At 42.9% G+C, this 19,804-nt stretch overlaps 1 protein-coding gene across 2 annotated transcripts in view; it reads left to right on the forward strand.

Annotated features, from left to right (window-relative positions):
- The window catches only part of LOC122983000 (protein TANC1-like), a 37,687-nt gene extending 17,896 nt beyond the window's left edge, over positions 1-19,791 (forward strand). For both annotated transcript variants that reach the window (XM_044352671.1, XM_044352680.1), the window contains 19 exons: positions 734-965; positions 1,825-1,991; positions 3,837-4,145; positions 5,464-5,664; positions 5,882-5,985; positions 6,153-6,261; positions 6,712-6,834; positions 7,259-7,495; positions 7,774-7,983; positions 8,200-8,281; positions 9,789-9,922; positions 10,014-10,137; positions 10,228-10,403; positions 10,987-11,119; positions 11,560-11,589; positions 11,674-11,765; positions 11,929-12,075; positions 16,096-16,196; positions 16,348-19,791. In XM_044352671.1, the coding sequence (XP_044208606.1) occupies positions 734-965; positions 1,825-1,991; positions 3,837-4,145; positions 5,464-5,664; positions 5,882-5,985; positions 6,153-6,261; positions 6,712-6,834; positions 7,259-7,495; positions 7,774-7,983; positions 8,200-8,281; positions 9,789-9,922; positions 10,014-10,137; positions 10,228-10,403; positions 10,987-11,119; positions 11,560-11,589; positions 11,674-11,765; positions 11,929-12,075; positions 16,096-16,196; positions 16,348-17,731 (4,095 nt within the window). In that variant the 3' untranslated portion in view covers positions 17,732-19,791. The remainder of the gene's footprint in view (positions 1-733; positions 966-1,824; positions 1,992-3,836; positions 4,146-5,463; positions 5,665-5,881; positions 5,986-6,152; positions 6,262-6,711; positions 6,835-7,258; positions 7,496-7,773; positions 7,984-8,199; positions 8,282-9,788; positions 9,923-10,013; positions 10,138-10,227; positions 10,404-10,986; positions 11,120-11,559; positions 11,590-11,673; positions 11,766-11,928; positions 12,076-16,095; positions 16,197-16,347) is intronic.
- The last annotated feature ends 13 nt before the right edge of the window (positions 19,792-19,804 follow it).

Below are 19,804 nucleotides of genomic sequence, written 5' to 3' on the forward strand. Positions count from 1 at the left end.
CTACTACTGTTTCATAAAAGACTGAAGAGGGACCAGTTAAAAGAGATAAACACATGTCAGTGTTCCTTTTTTAAAGAGCTACGGGGTCACACATTTCTGACAGAAGATGTGCACATGTAGAACGTGCTGCTGATTGCATCACAAAGATGACATGGAAGCTTCTAAATTTACTAACTTGGCCTCAATAAGAGTTTCCATGGGAACTAGTCAGAGTACTTGTGATAGAGGATGTTCACTCATCATTGATAACGCTACATGTGTACCACTTGTGGGCTTAGCTTTCACCTCATGAAGTCGTGAGTGAAGACGATCAGGTTGTTGTGTCTGTTTACAGATAACCACTATTCATCTTCCAGCAAGACAGTTACCACTTATGTCATTGCTAAACTGTATTTTGGTTCAGTTTGGCTTCTGTGTTGCAAAAATCACTCTCATTAGTAGTTGTACTATATGTTAAATTTCTTATCCTCTTGTTTACTGTCTGAATAAACCAACTTGTATTTACTGTGGGAATCTGTTTTAGAGATAGTCTGCAGTAATATGTTATGAATGAATCTGGATGAAGCTCTTGCTGATGAGTTTTATGAGTGGAAACTAGGGTATGACTCAGCTACTTTTATGATTTCTGAATATATAATTGCTGTGTTCATTTTTTTATACTATGATATGAGATTGTTTTTCTCCACTTTCACGTTGTGCTTAAAGTTTTTTACCTTCCTCTTTCTCTTGTCAGGTGGTAGCCTACCATTTCTGTCAGGCTGACAACACATATACTTGCCTGGTACCTGAGTTTGTTCACAGTGTTGCCGCCCTGCTGGCCAGAGCGCCACAGCTCGCCCCGTACAGGGAGCTGCTGGTACAAGAGCCCCAACTACAGAACACACTCAGCCTGCGATCCTGTGTACAAGACCCCATTGCTGCCTTCCGAAAAGGTGTCCTAGAGCCCATAGCTAGCCTGCGCAAAGGTAATGACGCTTCCACACACACACACACAAATGCACACTTCAAGATAAATGTGATATTCAAGTTTAAAGACCTTTTATATTTTAAAATAGCATCAGTTTTAAGGAGGAAAAATGTCATCTTTCCTTACCCTGCAATTAGGGAGCCTGCTTCCATCTCCTGTATGAAATAGCCCTTTAATGACTCCATGATGGGCTCACAGATTATTTTCCCTAGTTAAGGTCAATAATTGGAGACACTGTGGAGTGTGAAACAGATGTTAGGTCATTTACATAGGGAAATGATGAGAGTTATTTTTGCCCCAGTGAATCAGCATCCCACTGGATTTCAAGGTCACAAAATACTCCGGAGAGGCTGTGAATGTCATGGGTGAATTAGCCGGCTCGGTCTCTCATGATACAGTCAGTCAGCTAGATTGATGTGTTATTATGACCAAGTCCTCCACAGTCTGAGCAGAGGAGTGTTTTGTCTACTCCATCTCTATTAAGCAGGTTAGAAAAAATGTAGAGCCCTTGTGCCTGAGTGTATGAGTCCTCATAGGCTTACAGGGATGCATTGACAGCTTAGATGATGTGAAACATGATGGATATGTCCTGTTTCGAACTAATAAACAACAATGGCCTCTGGCCCCTTTCAGCAGAATATAATCAATATCACCATTTGGTGCTCTTCTCAACATATAGTCAGCTGGAAAACAAAGATGCAGCCATTTTTTAACCAGGATAAAGCTAGGACAAAGCTATCATACCATCTTTCTTTGTTTCCTCATTATCTGCTCTTAGCCAGACTAATGTGATATATCTGGTCTTTTAATGCATTTTAATTTCTGCTGTCTCTATCTGTTCCTACATGTGTATTCAGAGCGGAGGCTACCTGAAGAAGACTACATCATATTGGTTGACAGTCTCAATGAAGCAGAGTTCCACAAACCGGACTACGGTGACACCATTGCCACCTTCATCACCAAGATCATCTCCAAATTCCCTCTCTGGCTTAAGTTAGTGGTCACAGTCAGGACAGGCCTGGTGGTGAGTGAGATTTTCTACATTACAAAATCACACACTTGTCTCTGAGGGTCGATTCACTCAAACAATTACTCTTCCTATATTTTCTCACTTATCTCTATTTAGCCATGCACAAAGTTTTTGTCATCCAATGTCAGCATGCTAATATGTTCACAATGACAATGCTAACATGTTGATGTTTAGCAGGTGGTGTTTACTGTGTTTGTTTTAGTCCAGTATGTTAACATTGGTATAAGCATAAAACACCAAGTATAGCTGAGGCTGATGGGAGTGTCAGTAGTTTGTACTGTAGGTATTTGGTCACAGACTTAAGTATTGGACAATTTTTTTTGTACAAAAATTTCTTTTTGGTATTTTGCCTTTTTTATTTTGACAGTCATTGAAGAGGTAGACAGGAAATAAGGGGAGAAATGTGTATGACATGCAACAAGGGTCCCTGGCTGAAATCAAACCAGGGACAATGTGATTATGCGGCATGCATATTAACCATTTGGTTAATGGGGCACTGCACAAATGCTAATTTTAACATGATGATGGTACTAGATGAAAAGTCAAGGGATCATCAAAGTTATTACAATTCATCTTGTAGGGGACATGAATGTCTGTACCGACTATTCCACAAAAAACAAGAAATGTTATTCTCATGGTGGCGCTAGAGGAAAAATCAAGGGATCGCCAAAGTCAACAGGATACATCCTCTGGGTTCCATGAAAGTCTGAATCCACAGATCAATTTTCGTTGAAATTACTTTCCTTCAAAAAAATAGGAGGTCTGTGAATTATCAGGAGTAACTACTACACTGTTTCTAGAAAAACTATGTTGCTTTTGAATGATTAAAATTTGATTTATCATAGCTTTGAGTGCCACAAATGATATTCCATTTTCTTCTCTGCTTCTCCCTGCACTCACTGTAGTTGGGCGTTGTGCATTTTACTGCCATGGTATAGACATTCAGGCTTTTGGCACTGCACCGCTCTCTAGTCTGATGTATTTTCTCAATCCGATCAGTAATCCCACCAAACAGCGGGCGCATCTGTCTAACGCCAAAGCCAAGCCTCCAAATGCTGCATGGATTACGCCCTGAATGGATGGCAATACTACTGGGAGTCTGCTGGGAGTCTGGAGCTTGACAGCCAGCCAGCCGGTTACATAATTGGATTAGTGTTTGGGAATACACAAAACACATTTGGGGTCATTTTCTTCATGATTCACTTCAAGTCAGCAAGGACTAACTACCGAAATTTAAAGATGAATCAAGTACATCTATGATCCCACCCTCCCAGTATCCCTGGTACCCGGTTGGACCATAATTCATGCTTTCCTTTTCGCCTGCCATTTCACAGGAAGTTCTTACTCTTGTATAACAACCAGGATGTTTCACGAACCGTTGTCAAAGGGTTAAGCGGAGCACAATTTGCGACCACAAGTCAATTGCTCGTCGTTGAACTAAAATGTCAGTCTTCGTTAATGAGGAACTGAGCTGCAATAACATGGATTTTTTTTTTTTTTTTTTTTTTTGATCAGTCATAGCTGGTTTTTGCCGGTGTTGAGCAGTTGAGGATGGCAAGAGAGGAGATGAAATGTGAATCTGAGAGATGCCTGTGAGCAATGTTGGAGCTTGAGTCATTGTCACACTATTTACTGTACTGTATCCCATGGCTCTGCGTGAGTCAGAGGCAAACAGCATCTGAGAAATGGGTCCTGATTTTAGTGCTTTTAATTTGTCCTTAGTTAATGCACCAAAGACATGCTGCCTACAATTCTTTAACTATTGAGGTGTTTGTGCCTGCATGTGACATCGGTCTCAATAATAAGTTCCAGTAATTTATCTATTTTCTTCTCCTGCAGGAAATTACTACCCTCCTTCCTTTCTCTGGCATCTCTCTGGACATCCTGCCAGACAGCAGTGATCTGGGAGCTGACCTGAGCGACTACATCCATCACCGGGTCAGCGGCAGCACCCAGGTCGCCACTAACGTCACCACACCAACAGGCTCCGCCCCTGATCCGCTGCTCCTCAGCAAGTTCAGCAGCCACCTGTCAACACGCAGTCACGGCTCCATCCTCTACCTTCAGTTAACCCTGGATCTGTTCCACAAAGGCCATCTGGCACTGAAAGGAGGAAACTACCTGGTGGTGCCTGTCTCCCTGTCAGAGGTCAGCCGCGGAGAGTGATTAGTGTTAAAATTAGTTAAAAGTGCGTTTTCTGTTTCAAGAGTGCCTCTTAAATTAAGTTAGAGCTAAAAAAAATAAAAACATACCACATTTTACCTTGCATGAATTGCTGGTCAAGTTCACAGTGTAACACTTAACACTTGTCAGTCATCCTGGTGAGCTGACTGCTGTGAAATGGCATCTTGCCTGAGGCTGAGGTAATCAATGTCCATAAAATCACCATACAAGGTACACAGGCAACAGCCATTATTCAGGCATGTTTCTCACCAAAAAAAAGAGAGACTTTATACAAGGTACCAAAAATAGTTCACAGTGAATGACAGACGCATTTTAATGTTATATAACCATCAGTAACATAACACTTGCTCATCTGTTGTCCTAAAATAGGACAACAGATGAGCAAGTGTTATGTTATGATTGGATAATTGGTTTACAAAAGCATATCTAAAGGTGTGCTGAAGATGTGTATGCCCAGGTAGAGGACAGAAACAGGTAAGTACAAGAACTTGTGTAGAAGTACAAGGTGGATCATAGAGTAGAATTTACTATTTAAACTGTTGTAAACTCTAGTTTCAAAGAAGATGAAATCAAAATTATCCCATTCCACAGAGTCTGTGGTGAAGGATCATAGGGCACATAAGAATGTGTTTTTTCATTATTGTTATTTCTATGATTTTTTAGTTTGTTCAGGTGGTGCTCACCAACTTTCTAGTTTGAAATTTTGCTACCAGGATGTTGCACTTATATCGCCGACAAAGCTGTAAATGCCAGTGGTAAACACACGAGAGTACGAGCTTTGAAAGTTCAAATCACTCTGGATGATTGAAAGCCAAAATGCTGGCTAGCTTCCATTATTTAGATGCTGCAGTTAGATGCTTTCATTGGACCAAATCATGTGATGAATACTGAGCCCATGACTGACAAAACACAAACATCTAGGTGACCATTTTAAACAACCTTATACAGCACTTCCTGTACTTGATTTGCACAACCCAGTTTAATGCTGCTAAAATCCACAGCTGCACTCCCCAAACCATCCTGAACATCTTTGACGAGTAAAGTTTAGGTGTGCACATACAACCACAAACTGACTTCCTAGATCAATATTTTGAAATTATTTATTGTTAGTTTAATATATAGGTGAATATTTAAGTTTTAAATGAATTAAACTGCACAAAAACAATCTTCTTTGTTACATAATTGTTCTCACCTACCTTCCTTGTATTCAGTTTAAGCAAAATTTTGCGCAATCACAGTCTTATGATCATTTAAACAGCGCTAACTCATGAATATCTGTTAGGTCTACCTGCTGATGTGTCGTGTGAGCTTTCCGGATAAAGAGGTCTTTGAACGGGTTCTTCCGGTGCTAAATGTGGCACTCGCGTCGCTGCACCCACTGACTGATGAACAAATGTTCAGGGCGCTGAATGCAGGCAGTGTGAGGGGGGAGCTGGAGTGGAAGGACTTCCAACAGAGATTAGACAGCCTGGCTGGATTCATGGTGAGACTCTTGATATGACTGCATGGAAGGGAACAAAATGATTCAAGCTATTGTTTCAAATGTTTGAATGTTGTGTTTGTTTTGCTGTGAAGTACATAATTTACACTTGCATCTACTTGGATGGACAATAAGGGCCAATCGTTTTTGGGAGTCAGAGAATGTCAGTTAATTGTACAATAACCTTTTAAGGAATTTTCTGTATCATTTGTGCTTGCAGGTGAGACGCAGAGATGGCACACGGATGCTGTGTCACCCCTCCTTCAGGGAATGGCTGGTTTGGAGAGCAGATGGAGAGAGCACTGACTTTCTCTGTGACCCTCGGTGAGGCTAAAAGTCAAATGTCAAACAGCAAAAGATTCTCATGTACTATGAGTCGGTTATGAATACACCAAGAAAAAGTGTGTAAATCCTCATCCAAAACGGATAACCAGAACAGGTGCTGCCTGCATGCCATTTCTGATAAATAAGTACCATACGCATGTCCACAGGAGCGGCCACGCTCTCCTGGCGTTCATGTTCTCCAGGCAGGAGGGCAAGCTGAACCGCCAGCAGACCATGGAACTGGGACACCACATCCTCAAGGCTCACATATTCAAGGTAATAGGAACTGTGATAATATGTATATAACTTGTTATGTAGGTTTATGGCTGGAAATGATTGTACATAAACCCCCGTGAATCACCTTTATTCCCAAAGGCTTCACATGAACAATATCCTGCACTTTACTGTATCTTATTGCATCGAAACACAACAACACACCCACAAATACAAGTGAACCTCTGTCCCTGCCATCACCCACACGCATTAGCACTGCTCATATACAAGAACACCTACGGTACAGTGAATATTGTACTGTTTGCATGCATGGAAGTACACATACAGCTTTACTCCTGGGACACAATTCAAATTGTGCATCACAGATCTCATCTGAGCAAGCTTAATTTCTCTCGCTCTATGTCTCTGTTTGTGTCGCTATCTCTGTCTTGCTCTCTTACTATCTCTCTCTATATATATTTCTGTCTTTGTTTCTCGCTCACATACTCATAGGGTCTGAGTAAGAAGACGGGTGTGTCCTCCAGCGTTCTTCAGGCCATGTGGGTGAACTGCAGCACAGATAGTCTGTCCGCTGCGCTTGCCTCCCTGCGGAATCTGTACACACCAAACACCAAGGTGACATACACCTGCTCTACATTAAAACACACTCATACACACAAATATACACTCACTTGTCAGTTTATTAGGTACACCTATAGCCCTGCCGCCCCACAATAAATCCTAACTTCATGAAGGTTATAATATTATAATATTTTATCCATCACATTTATATGAATTAAGGTAGACTACATATTAGAAACAGTATAACCCAATAGAGTTTAACAGTACCATAAAAAAAAACAGCCTGCAAAATGACCATAAAATAAATCAACACCTCTCAAAAACTAGATTAAATAAAAACTATAACCTTTATGAAGGTTGCATTTATTTCAGGGCTGTTTTATTATACTGCATCAGTTTTATCTAGATGTGGCCAATAAACTGTCAAGTGGGTGTATATTCATATACAGAAAGATCATTCATTTTTTTCATCCTGCAGGTAAGTCGTCTGTTGATGCTAGGTGGCGCTAATGTGACCTGGTGTACAGAGGTGGTCGGACACGCTCCCATCCTAGCCGTCCATGCCCACCTGGGACATGTGGAGATGGTAGCTCTGTTACTTGAAATGGGCGCTCCTGTGGATGGGACCACTGACAGCAGCATGACGCCCCTGTGTTTGGCCGCTGCCGCAGGACACGCTGACATCGTCAGCCTACTCTGCAAGAAAGGGGCCAAGGTCAGTATTGTTTCTGTACAAAGAGGGAAAGAGACGAATGTGTGTGTGACCGGCGTAATTAACATGGATAAATCAGATTTAAATCTGTGACAGAACACTCTGTCTCTCCGTACCTTTATACCAGTGATATCCTGAACAGCCCTGGTTTTACATTCACCACAGTTTCATGATCTATTCTGGGAGATAGATGACATAAACAGGTCTGATCTAGGCCAGCATATTACAGGCACCGGCCAGGACCAGTGTTGTAAGTCCTTCTGTGTACCCCTCTGTGCCAGGTGGGCCATGCTGATAAGAGTGGCCACTGTGCGCTGGTCCATGCCGGGCTGAAGGGCCATGCAGAAATCATCAACATCTTGCTGGGCCAGGATTGGGGACCAGGGAACCCCACTGATCCACAGCAGCACCACAGCAATGAGACTGTGACTGAGAAAACACAGGCAGTACAGCAGGCGGTAACAGCTGCAGCCAGTGTGGGACATACACAGGTACACTTCAGATCAAGATCCTAATGACAAAAACGTTTTCAACACTCTGCTGAAATTCATTTTTTATGTAGAGCGCAGTGCCTGTCCTTGCTATACGCTGAGGATTTACAAGATGTTGTTTGCTATTTGCTGTGGTCAAGGTCTGTTTTCTGTTGGATTTCTTTCTGCACAGCAAGCCAGCATTACAGAAGCCTGTGAAATTGTGTTTTCCTGCAGGTGGTGAAAAGCTTGCTGGACTTGAAAGATGAACAGCTGGCAGTACAGATGGACGCTCACGACTCTCTCTGGGGAGAAACGGGTGCGTTTCTTCTATCAGTTAGATAAATTTAGCTTTCTCACCTCTTTCTGTCCATCAGTCCGGTTCTAGAGTCATGCTCAAGGGCTTCAGGGTTTGCATTTCAGGCGCAATCTGGCTCTGTGCAAGGAAAAAATATCAAATAGCTCATTTGCCTCTATATGGATGTACAGTAAGCTTTTGGAATGAAGCCATGAGTGCTAGATACCCACTCACTGGTTTCAGTATTGTAATTTTAGGATGCTCTGGTTGATATCAAATAGTTAATTTGATTGTAAATAGTTTTTTTGTTGTTGTTGTTTTTGACACAAATGGAGTATTACATTTATCATACAGAATATCTTGTCCAACCACATTTGTAGCATCTAAAAAGCAGCTGTTATTCAATTGTAATACCCTTACCTCTATCACAGATGCAAGTGCAGCTTACAGAATTCTGTTAGGCCCATTTCCTGAGAGCATGTCGGATGAAGCCTGTATCTCTGCCTACAGCGCCATTAGAGTATAATTCTATTACACAGTCCCCTCTAGTGCTGAGAGAGAAAAAGTGAGAGCATGAAATACGCTCTGAAACATTCACCTTTGCATGTACCAGGGCTTTGTCTTGTTTATGTTCAGTGTTCCTATCTGTACATTCATTATTGGATTACAGTCCATATGTAAAAAAAAAATAATCAGCCAAGGATACATTTAAAAGTCTGATTCATGAACCAGGGATTTGTAGTTTTGGGGGATTACAGTTGCCAAAGACAGACAGCAGCTCCCCAATGCGTATGAATTACGATTATCTCCTTAATATTATTTTCAGTTTGTGCATTTAAAGTAGCAGCTTCACTAACCTTGTTACTATTTTGTGCAGCTGCACAAAGTCACCTCAAGCAAAGACAACTGGACAGTTGGGTTTTTTTGTCTCATAAATGACAATAACTCCTCTTTAAAGGCGGCATTATGCCATCAATTTGTTCACTGAAGCGTGTGGTCACATTAAACATGATATCATTTATCAAGGATATTTGGAGGTTAGAGAATGGCATCAATACTTTGCCTCTATCCACAGCTACTCAATTAGCTGAAGGACTCGCATACTAGAAAAAGGAACAATGCCCATCGTTTGTCAAAGTAAGGCTGTGCAAGTTATATAGTGTGCAGAGTTACGGTTAGTAATGATTATTTTTGTTGTTGGAAAGGAGCAATATGGAAGGGAAACTGTCTTTCTGGTGTCTGTAAGGTGCAATTCTGATCTCTTGTAGCCTACTTTTCACATATCTAGGTTTGTATTAAAACGGAAAATATTAAACACTTTGCCTCAGCAAAGAACATTTAGTTTGTCAGATTAAACAAAGATAATACGAATAGCTACAACACCTGTGTTACAATCAAATAGATAATGGAAATTACTAGCCCTGCTTTTCCCTCTGTTTCTCACTCCTGCATATACTTCTCTCCTAAATGTGTCAATTATGTATTCTTCTCCGCCTCGTCGTCTCATTTCTATGCCACCCTCTGTCAGTGCTGAGTGCGGCAGCAGGGAGAGGGAGGATGGAGGTGTGTATGTTTCTCCTGGAGCGGGGGGCAGCGCTGGAGTTATCAAACCGCAGGGGGATGTTCCCACTCCTTGGTGCTACAAAACATGGACACACACAGGTGAGGAGTACAGTCACTGTCTACAGAATGTCTCTCATTAAAGCAGTTCTGTTTTGTACCCCTTCTTTTAAAACTTTGTTTCCTCTTCCAGGTTGTAGAGCTGCTGCTGAATCAAGGTGCAGACATCAACGTCAGCGACAAGCAGGGTCGCACTGCACTGATGCTGGCTGCCTCTGAGGGCCACATAAGCACTGTTGAACTGCTGCTGTCAAAGAGTGAGAGTCCCCGCCATCACCACTCATAGCCAAACATGTTTGATGAATGTATGGACTGTAGTACAATATTTGTATTGTTTGTGGTCCCAGGTGCCTCTCTGTCCTCTGCTGATCAGGAGGGGCTGACTGCACTTAGCTGGGCCTGTATGAAGGGCCAGAAAGGTGTGGTGCAGCTTCTGGTGGAGGCAGGCGCAGACCTGAACCAACCAGACAGACAGGGACGGACTCCTCTTGACCTAGCTGCCCTTAATGGGGATGCAGATACAGTGGGTTTCATGCTGTTGTGTAGATCATGTTGATAATGGAAAATGTGTTTGTCTTCATTTGAAATACTTTATTTTCACATACTTTTCTCCCAGTGATTGAGATAGAATTTACAGATCTTGGTAGAGAAGTGTATAGTTAACAATGAGTTGAAAAACACCATAATTGTTAAAAGCTGATTAACAAAGTAAAATACACAATTGTCTCACACTCACAACAACCCATTTTAGGTCATTTAATCATAATTACAACAACAATAATAATAACAATAATAGTAAGAATAATCATATTTCTGAGAACTGCATTGCAAACACAGGAGGTCTGTTTGCAATCACATCAAGAAACTGAAATCTAGCCATCTTGACACTCATTCATGTAATCTACTGATCAGCCAGAAAGTAAACAAAATTATCTGATGATCAGAGATTTAACCAAAGTCATCATGGATTGTGGCTTTTACTACTGTTAGATTTTTTTCTTCTAATATTCTGGAGCACTCAGTGTGTAATCTAACCACTTTCACATTAATTAAATCTTAATTTAAACATACAGTAAATATAACATTGTTATTCTCCTATACTGTAGGTACATTGCCTGGTGGACCATGGAGCGGTGCTTGAGAGGGCTGATAACAACGGCAGCAGGACTTCAGACCGGACTCCCGGTTGCCAGAACCCAGCCCTGGTGGCCTTGCTGCTCAAGAAAGGATCCAAGATGGGTATAAACACCATGCTTGCATAACAGCCCTGCAATAAATCCTACGTTTATGAAGCTTTTACTCATACCACAAAATTCAAAAAAACATATTAAATACCCAAATAAAACTGCACCATAAACTACAGTATAGCCTATAAAATGAACTTACAAAGTTGTATCACCTCTGTGGATAAACTGGCTACTGAGAGTGTATCCATATTTGCATCTGACTTAAAACAATCAATGAGGACTCAGCTCACTTGGATAGGTTTATACTATGTGCTATACTTTTGCACCTGCATGATCTGCATTTATATTACTGTATGTTTGCCTATTTTACCTCCAAACAGTATATTATTATGCGCCATTCTGCAGCTCCTGCAGTTTTGAATCCACTTTACTAACTCTTTCCCTACCTTTCTCTTCCTCCATCCTCGGGTGCTCTCCCTCATCAACCGAAAGGCTACAGAACAGCTCCACATGATCGATCAGGTACATGATTTATATAAGACACAGAGTAAAAGAGACAAGGCGAGACAGATAATAGAAAGATAAATATTTGCATCGCTCTTTCAGGTCACGCTACGTGGGCTATGGCTTCCTCTAAACCAGACATTCTCCTCATCCTGCTGCAGAAGCTGATGGAGGAAGGGAACATGCTTTACAAGGTACTTTATGCTTAATGTTGTTTGTATTTGAATATGTGTTGTGAAGGTATGACAAACCTTGCAGCCTTTTATTGAGATAAACTTCAAATGAGGTGCTTTTGTGGAGTAGTTTAGCAGTTTGCCTGTCTGTTCCTTTCTCTCCCTCTTCCTGTGTATTATGCAGAAAGGACGTATGAAGGAAGCAGGCCAGCGATACCAATACGCCCTGAGGAAGCTACCTCGTGAGGGGCAGGGAGAGGAGTTGAAAGGGCTGAAAGACCTGCGGGTCTCCCTCTATCTCAACCTTTCCCGCTGCCGCAGGAAAACCAATGTAAGACCCACAGCTGTATCAAACTGCTCATGCACTTTTTAACACCATCAGGTCTATTAGATGCTGGAGGGGATGGCAGGTGGGCTGGCAAGGCAAGATAGAAGATTCCTTAAGATATATAATTTATCTGTTTATGTCTGACCAGCTAGTTGTTCCGCTGGCTTGTTCCATCTGGGCTGGCCCTCTAGCTGCTACTGTAGGTGCACACCAGGCTCATCCCTGGTGATTTCATATAGTCAGCAGCTGCCAACACCTAACCCCGGGCGGCAGTTAAGTAACCCAGAAAACTCAGCTTGTCTGAGTCGGGGCATGTGGACCTCCTGTTGGAGGAAATTCCACCTAAGGGTCTCTGAACCATCCACTCCAATCAGGACCACCTCCAGTCATCTTGACTACATCTTGCCACTGGGTACAGATGTGGCTATTCGAGATAGTGAGGTTGACGCTGCGCAAATTTTCCTCACTGAAATCCAAGTTCTCTGCGCAAGTCATGGCACCTTACCACCATCATTTATCCAAGTCCTGTGGTGAGTGATGGGTGACCGACGAAGCAGCAGCCATGGACATGCTGGAGGCTGTAGCCGCAAACCCGTGCGCAGGCGGCTCAGGATATTGGTCGTTCCTTCACTGGACTGAAGCAGCAGTGAGGTCCGGCAGCACTCTGAGTGACTGAGCAGCCCTACTCAGGATCACACTGCTCACATCCATTGTGAGGAGAGAGTTAGAAAAGGTACCTTAAACATTATCTGCTTCAAAACATCCTGGCCAGCCTACTGCACCTAGTGGGATCCCATACCTGCAGTCGAAAAACAAATAAAATGAAAAAGACCAAAAAAAAAAAGACCAAAGTGATACCACTCACTGTTGGTGCCTGGGATGTGCACACTTTGATGGATACATCTGGATCAAAAGACCTGAGCGACGCACCACCCTCATGGGCAGAGAGCTAGCCAGATACAACTTGGATATCGCTGCCCTTAGTGAGACCCAGCTGGCAAATACTGGACAGGTGACTGAAGTGAGTGCAGATATGAAATGTTCTTCTGGAGTGGACGAGGGCAGGAGGAGAGATGTGACATGTTTGTTGGTTTTGCAGTAAAAAACTACCTGGTCAACATACTGGCAAGCCTACCCAAGGGTATAAATGACCGTTTAATGACCCTAGAACTCCAGCTACTGGGTAAAAAGGAGGCCATCATCATTAGTGCCTATGCCACTCCATGACCTACTCTGATGAGATCAAAACCAAGTTTTATAATGACCTGGAAGTCATCATTGCTGCCACAGCCAGCTCTGACAAACTCCTGATATTTGGTGACTTCAATGCCAGAGTTGGAAATGACCACCAATCAAGGAAAGGAGTCATAGGTGCACATGGCATTGCAGAAATGTAACAGCAATGGCCTTCTGCTGTTGAAAACATGCTCAGAGTTTGACCTCCTCATCTCCAACACAATATTCCAACTACCAAAGCGCAAGAGAACTTCCTGGAATGGATGCATCCACATTCACACCACTGGCACTTGATTGACTATGTCATCGTGAGGAGGAGCAACTGGCACAATGTCAAGGTGACCAAGGCTATGTGTGGTGGTGAATGTTGGACTGACCACTGTCTTATCATTTCCAAACTTAACCTCTGGATTAAGCCCCCCAGACGCCCCAGAGGAAAAAGACGTGTTAAATGTTTCAACATCACTTGCCTACAGCAGGAACCCACCAGAGTGGCCTTTGTTGAGGTTCTAGACCATTGGAGTCTCTAAGCTTTGAGCATACAGACACTGAAGCAGACTAGACTGCCCTCAAGAGTGTGCTGCATTCTATAGCCCTCAAATCACTTGATGTATGTATACATCAAGATTGGTTTGAGAATGATGAAGAAATATAATTACTCCTTGATGAAAAACATCACCTGCGTAAAGCTTATCCGAATGACAGCAGCTCAAGCTTAAAGAGAACTGCCTTCCTTAACATTTGCTAGGTTGTCCAGCAGAGACTCAGAGTCATGCAAGACACCTGGCTGTGCACAAAAGCTGAGGAGATTCAGTCCTATGCTGACAGTAATAACACCAAGTGCTTCTATGATGCACTTAAACAGATCTATGGTCCACAACACTCAGGAACTTCACCTCTCCTGAATGTAGATGGAACAACACTCCTCACAGAGAAGGACATAATACTTGCAAGGTGGGATGAACACTTCAGCATAGTCCTCAACTAGTCTCCTCAGCTTGCAACAACTTCGGCCTAACAATCAGCACAAAGAAGACATAAGTCCTGTACCAACCTGCTCCTGGTAGACCGTACACTGAGCCCACCATCTTTGTGAACAACAAAAAGCTTTCAGCTGTTGACAAATTTACTTACCTTGGAAGTTCTCTGTCTTGTGCTGTGCACATTGATGCAGGAATTAACATCAGGATTGTAAAGGCCAGTGCAGCCTTTGGACATCTATGTGACTCAGTATGAGAAAATACTGGCATTAAGCAAGAAACAAAACTGAGAGTCAACCAGGGCGTCATATTACCAACTATTCTGTATGGGTGTGAAGCCTGGACAGTCTACCAGCGCCATGCTAGGAAATTGAACCATCTCCACCTGAGCTGTCTGAGGAAACTGCTGAGGATCAAGTGGCAAGACAAAATCCCTGACACAGAAGTACTCAGCAATACCAATATTCCCAGTATTCCCACCTTGATTGAGAAGGCACAGCTCAGATGGACTGACCATGTGACCAGAATGCCCTGCACAAGACTGCCAAAAACAAGCGCAAAGTGGCCCCAAAAAGCACTACAAGGATACCCTGAAAGCCTTCTTGAAGAGCTTTGGATTTGACCTGAAAAGCTGGGAGCCCCTAGCTCAGGACTGACCTACCTGGAGAAGAAAAGACCAGGAAGGTGCAGTCCTCCGTGACAGCAAGAGAAGCTCCTGTGCTATGTTGAAGAGGCAGCAGCGCAAATCTGCCAAGGAAGGACTTATGGCTGCACCTCAGAGCCCTACATCCTCCCTGACCTGTCCAGTGTGCCACAGAGAATTTCGGGCTTAGATTGTTTCAGCCAAATGCGTACTCACCAAAAACCAAAATAGTGAGACATGCCATGGTCATCATCAAATATGATGAACAAACAAGATAATTTATCTGTATTGCCATAAAAAGATAATGTCAGCATAGCTTACTGTAAAAATATGTCTGCTTTTCAGATGTAATTTCATGGCTCCCTGGTAAACAGAATGTACGTGTGAGACCTGGAAGCAGGTGGTAACATAATGAATAGCTGCATGCTGTTAGTGTAGAGATGGATGTGTGTGGCCTGCAGCCAGGTTTGGAACCCACCCCAGTGATGACAGACGTCCTAACAGACTGTGTAAAAATGCCATCCTTGGGGTCACTGTGGCCAATGAATAATGGAGCAGATAATGTGATGTGATAAGGTCACTCTCTCTGGCAGACCGAGCGTAGTCTCTTTCTCTGCGTCTCCACAGGGGGGTTATTTACAGTGGACGTGCAAGTGGGCCCGCTAAATCCACATATTATATCAGAATGCAAGCACTAAGGGCCAGGAGAGAGACTACATGATACCATCATTAAACATTCAACAGCAATGTTCACAATCTCACATTCAAGGCTGCCATTTTGACCTCACTCTCAAGGACAGAATCACAATGCATCTGTGTCATTAAATATTCACCTGAGAGTGATGATGAGAGCAGTAAAAACCAGCAGAAAAACAAGCAGTTCTGTCTGTTTCGCTCCCTCTCACTCTCTCTCTCTTTGTTACTGGACACAGCAATAAAAATTCTGTATCATTAAACAGGCTTCAATCTTCAGATCTATATATAATAAAGATCCAAACACAAACACTATTTTTATTGGAATGGATTATTTCTGCAAAACAAACATTTTCCTGTCTAGTCACTAAACCGCACAGCTGCTCATACAGAGGGTTTGTTTGTTGCTCTGCTCTGTCTGTTTAAATTGAAACTTAATCACTAAATTGACTTTTCTGTCTGAAAACACAGGATTTTGGCATAGCTGAGGAGTTTGCAACAAAAGCTCTGGACCTCAAACCCAGGTCTTACGAAGCATATTATGCCAGAGCACGGGCCAAGAGGAGCAGCAGGTACAACCATATTAAATTAAGTATATTTTTTTCAAAGCAGAATCATTTTTCTCAGTGGGAAGTCAGCACTCTGATGCTACAATGCGTCTCTGTGGCACTGTAAATTAAGTGTTTTTAAAGTTCTTTTGTTCATTTTCTCTGTCCTCCCCAGGCAGTTTGCTGCAGCGCTGGCAGACCTCCATGAAGCAGCACGACTTTGCCCATCCAACCGGGAGATCCGCCGCCTGCTGGTACGAGTAGAAGAAGAATGCAAACATCATCAGAAGATATCCAGCAACAACACGCCACAGGGTTACAACAGGGACCCTCACACCCACCACCATCAAGCCACAGAGGAGGAGACAGACGTGTATTCACAGGGAAGTTTAGAGAGGCAAATCCCTGTGGAGCAGACTGATACAGGGAAGGAGGAGGAGGAGGAGAAGGAGGAAGGTGAGCAGGTGAGCCTGCAATGTGGTAAAAGCCCAGAATTTTGGCCTCAGAATCCATATGCTCCTAACAGGACTCTCCCCGGAGGTGTGGCCTTTAGTTTAGCGGATCAGGCGCCATGTTTCCCTCAAGAGGAGTATGTACAGAACCAAATGTTCATGGATATGCCAGAGCCTGTTCCTGCTATCAACAGGCAAAGCCAAAACCAGGGCAGCAGGACTCATCATCACTGCCACTCCCTCCAGTCAGGGAGCAGAGTCGGGGGCAGGCCTCTTTCTCTGTGCGGCCCCTCCAGTCCTCTGCCAGGCAGACACATCTCCACCTCCTTGAGGCCTGCGCCGGTGCTGGGTATTGACATCGGTCCTGGATCAGCCAGTGAACACTCTGGACACAGCCCCACTGAGCACTATCACCCCATGTCCCCCAACAGCTCCTCCCCACCTGGCCATCCTCAGATGTACCAGCCCCGCTCCTCCAGCTTCTCCAGAGGGTCTGACAGACTCTCTACCCACTCTGTGGCTCTGGATGGCCTGGCTCTCGCTTTGGGGTCTGGTATGGAGGTTAGGAGGGAGGGCGGTGGAGGAGGAACAGCAGGCTCACGGGGCTCTAGCTCCAGTCAGGCCTCCAGTGGGAACCTGTCAGACGGTGGCAGGCAACAGGTACCGGACGCCCCCTGCCCCATCAAGAGCAGTGGTAGTTTCAAGACAAAACCTGAGCTGAAGCCCCGGCCCTTCATGGGGGTCATGGACAAAGCGGTGCGAGTCCAGGGCCAGCAGACCTCTGGCCTGGGCCGACAGGGGCAGGGAGGAGGAGGGGGAGGAGGTGGGGAGAGTTTCAGTATGTCAGTCATGGAGTTCCAAGGGTTGAACAATGAGTTCAAACGCGCCTCATTCCAGGAGCAGCTTTCCGGAAGTCAGGCCAACAGCCAGCAGCAGGGCCGGGAGTTTGGAGAGCGGCTCCACCAGCGAGAGGCCAGAACCACCATATCCTCCCAGCTACGCTTTCCAGACGGGAGGCACAGACAGGCGAGCTTGACGAGAGACAACCCGGCTCTGCATATGGCTCCCATCAAACCCAAACGCTCATTTATAGAGTCTAATGTCTGAATATAGTTATAACAAAACACAGATACAGGCTGTTTTCAACAAACTACGTCCCACATAAGGTAGCAAGGGAGACTGGTTTGAAAACTGCTCCTTTCCCTGAGCCTGTTTTGTAGAGTTATGCTGCTGCACTGCATTTACAATCTAGAACCAGTGTTCAACTCAGGCTACTACGCTTTTGCTTACATGTCTACAGCTACACTAGTGTATTCAAGAAAACCAGACATACCTTAAGTAGGGATTTAAAAATAAGTAGTATATTGTCTCAACTTTTAATTTATCATATCAAATATAGAAGTCAAAGAAAGCTTTGTGCACGAATATGCGGAACCTCACGCTACTAGTTGCAGGATATGACCATTTCTATTGTCAAGTGTCTTTTAAAAAACATTTATATTTGTACGGTGTACACTATATTTGCAGATTATATATTTCCCTGTAAGTGGTTATCTGTTAGCATTACAGGCTTCAAAAGAAATGATTTTGTGTACTTGAGAATCTTTTTCTTGGTACATTTGATAAAAAAGGCACTGTACATGACATTGTTGGAACCCTCTTGTCATAATCTGATATTGAATTGATTGCTTCAATATTCACAGTATATGTTATTTATTTTTGCATAGCAGAGGACATATTCATATGAAGTGTTTATTGGTTTAATTGGACACAAGAGAGCATTTACACAATCAGTCGACGATACAAAAAAAACCTTAAGAGACTTCTTACACTGCTCTATGTCCATAGTTGTCATATAACCTTTTCAGAGTCATACTACGGATTACAGAATGTTACCACATTATTATTGTGGTATAATAAAATATTAATGAAGGAATACATTTGTACATCTATTTCTTTCACAGTATGATACATGAAATGTTGCCTAAGCTTTAGAGTGTATATGGATGAATGCAAAGTGTCGTCGTTGCACAGTAGAACCTCACCAAGCGGACAAAATAAACAAACTGTATGATAACATTGCCACTTCCGAATATCGCTAACATTTCTTCACTAACACAATAACTTGCAGTGTAAAAGATGTTAGCTTGTGCAACCTTCAACTACTGGCCAAGCACTATTCCCACAGGGTTTGTAATAGCAATGTTCAGACAAATTTAAAAAAAGCACACATGTGTTGCTTACCTGTTTACTTGTGAAGTGTTTCAGTAAGACAAGGGACATAATTAATCCATTAAGCATTAGTCCTGACATTAATGTTGAATCAATACACTCCCTGTAAAGTAAAAGGGTTGCTATTACTGCTGATGAAACTGCAAATCAACACCACTCTGTAGCTAGCTGTAGTTTTGAGACAGCTCATTGTTTTTTGGTTATTTAGTCTAACAATAAAAAAATAAAGTTATGATAAAAGATGTTCACAGCACTGTGGGGCTCCCAATAAAATTATTTTAATTATAAAGTGCTTTGTTTGTTCTTCACAAAGATTTTTTTATACCTTCATACATTATGTGTATATCTTATGAAAGCAACTAAGCATTTTGAGATTAAAGGATAAAGCTGGTGATTTTCTATATTTTTCTTATTGTCAACAAATCTCATGTGCAGAGCCAAACCAACAATGAATTGATCCTACTGTCAAGTATTGTGTGTGAATCCAAAGCCTCTGTGCTGTAGACCTCCGTTGAAACACGTCAATGAGTCACACTGTTGCATCGGGTGACGTGTTCTTACACTCCAAAGACTAATATAACAGCAATCACATTTTCAGTCTAAGGAGAGAAGTTTCATGTACGTCAGACGTGTATGGAGCTTCGCTAGCTTGTTGTGCTACATAACGCAACCTCTTGACTTTGTGCTACATTGTGAATTTCTCAAAGAACTTCAGTACAAAGTCAAGAGGTTGTAATATGTAGCATCACAAGCTAGTAAAGCTATAAACAGAACTGCATTCTCACATGTGCAGTGGCATCTGCCATACACAGAACTGCTCTCCTGAGACTAAAAATGTGATCGCTGTTATTAGTCTTTGGAGCCGTTGCTTGCCTTTTGGTGAAGGAACATGTTACCCAGTGCAAAAGTATGGCTCATTTACGTGTTTTTAATAGTTTTTGGACAACA

The sequence above is a fragment of the Thunnus albacares genome, chromosome 1 (genome assembly GCF_914725855.1).
Source record: "Thunnus albacares chromosome 1, fThuAlb1.1, whole genome shotgun sequence".
NCBI classification, from domain to species: domain Eukaryota; kingdom Metazoa; phylum Chordata; class Actinopteri; order Scombriformes; family Scombridae; genus Thunnus; species Thunnus albacares.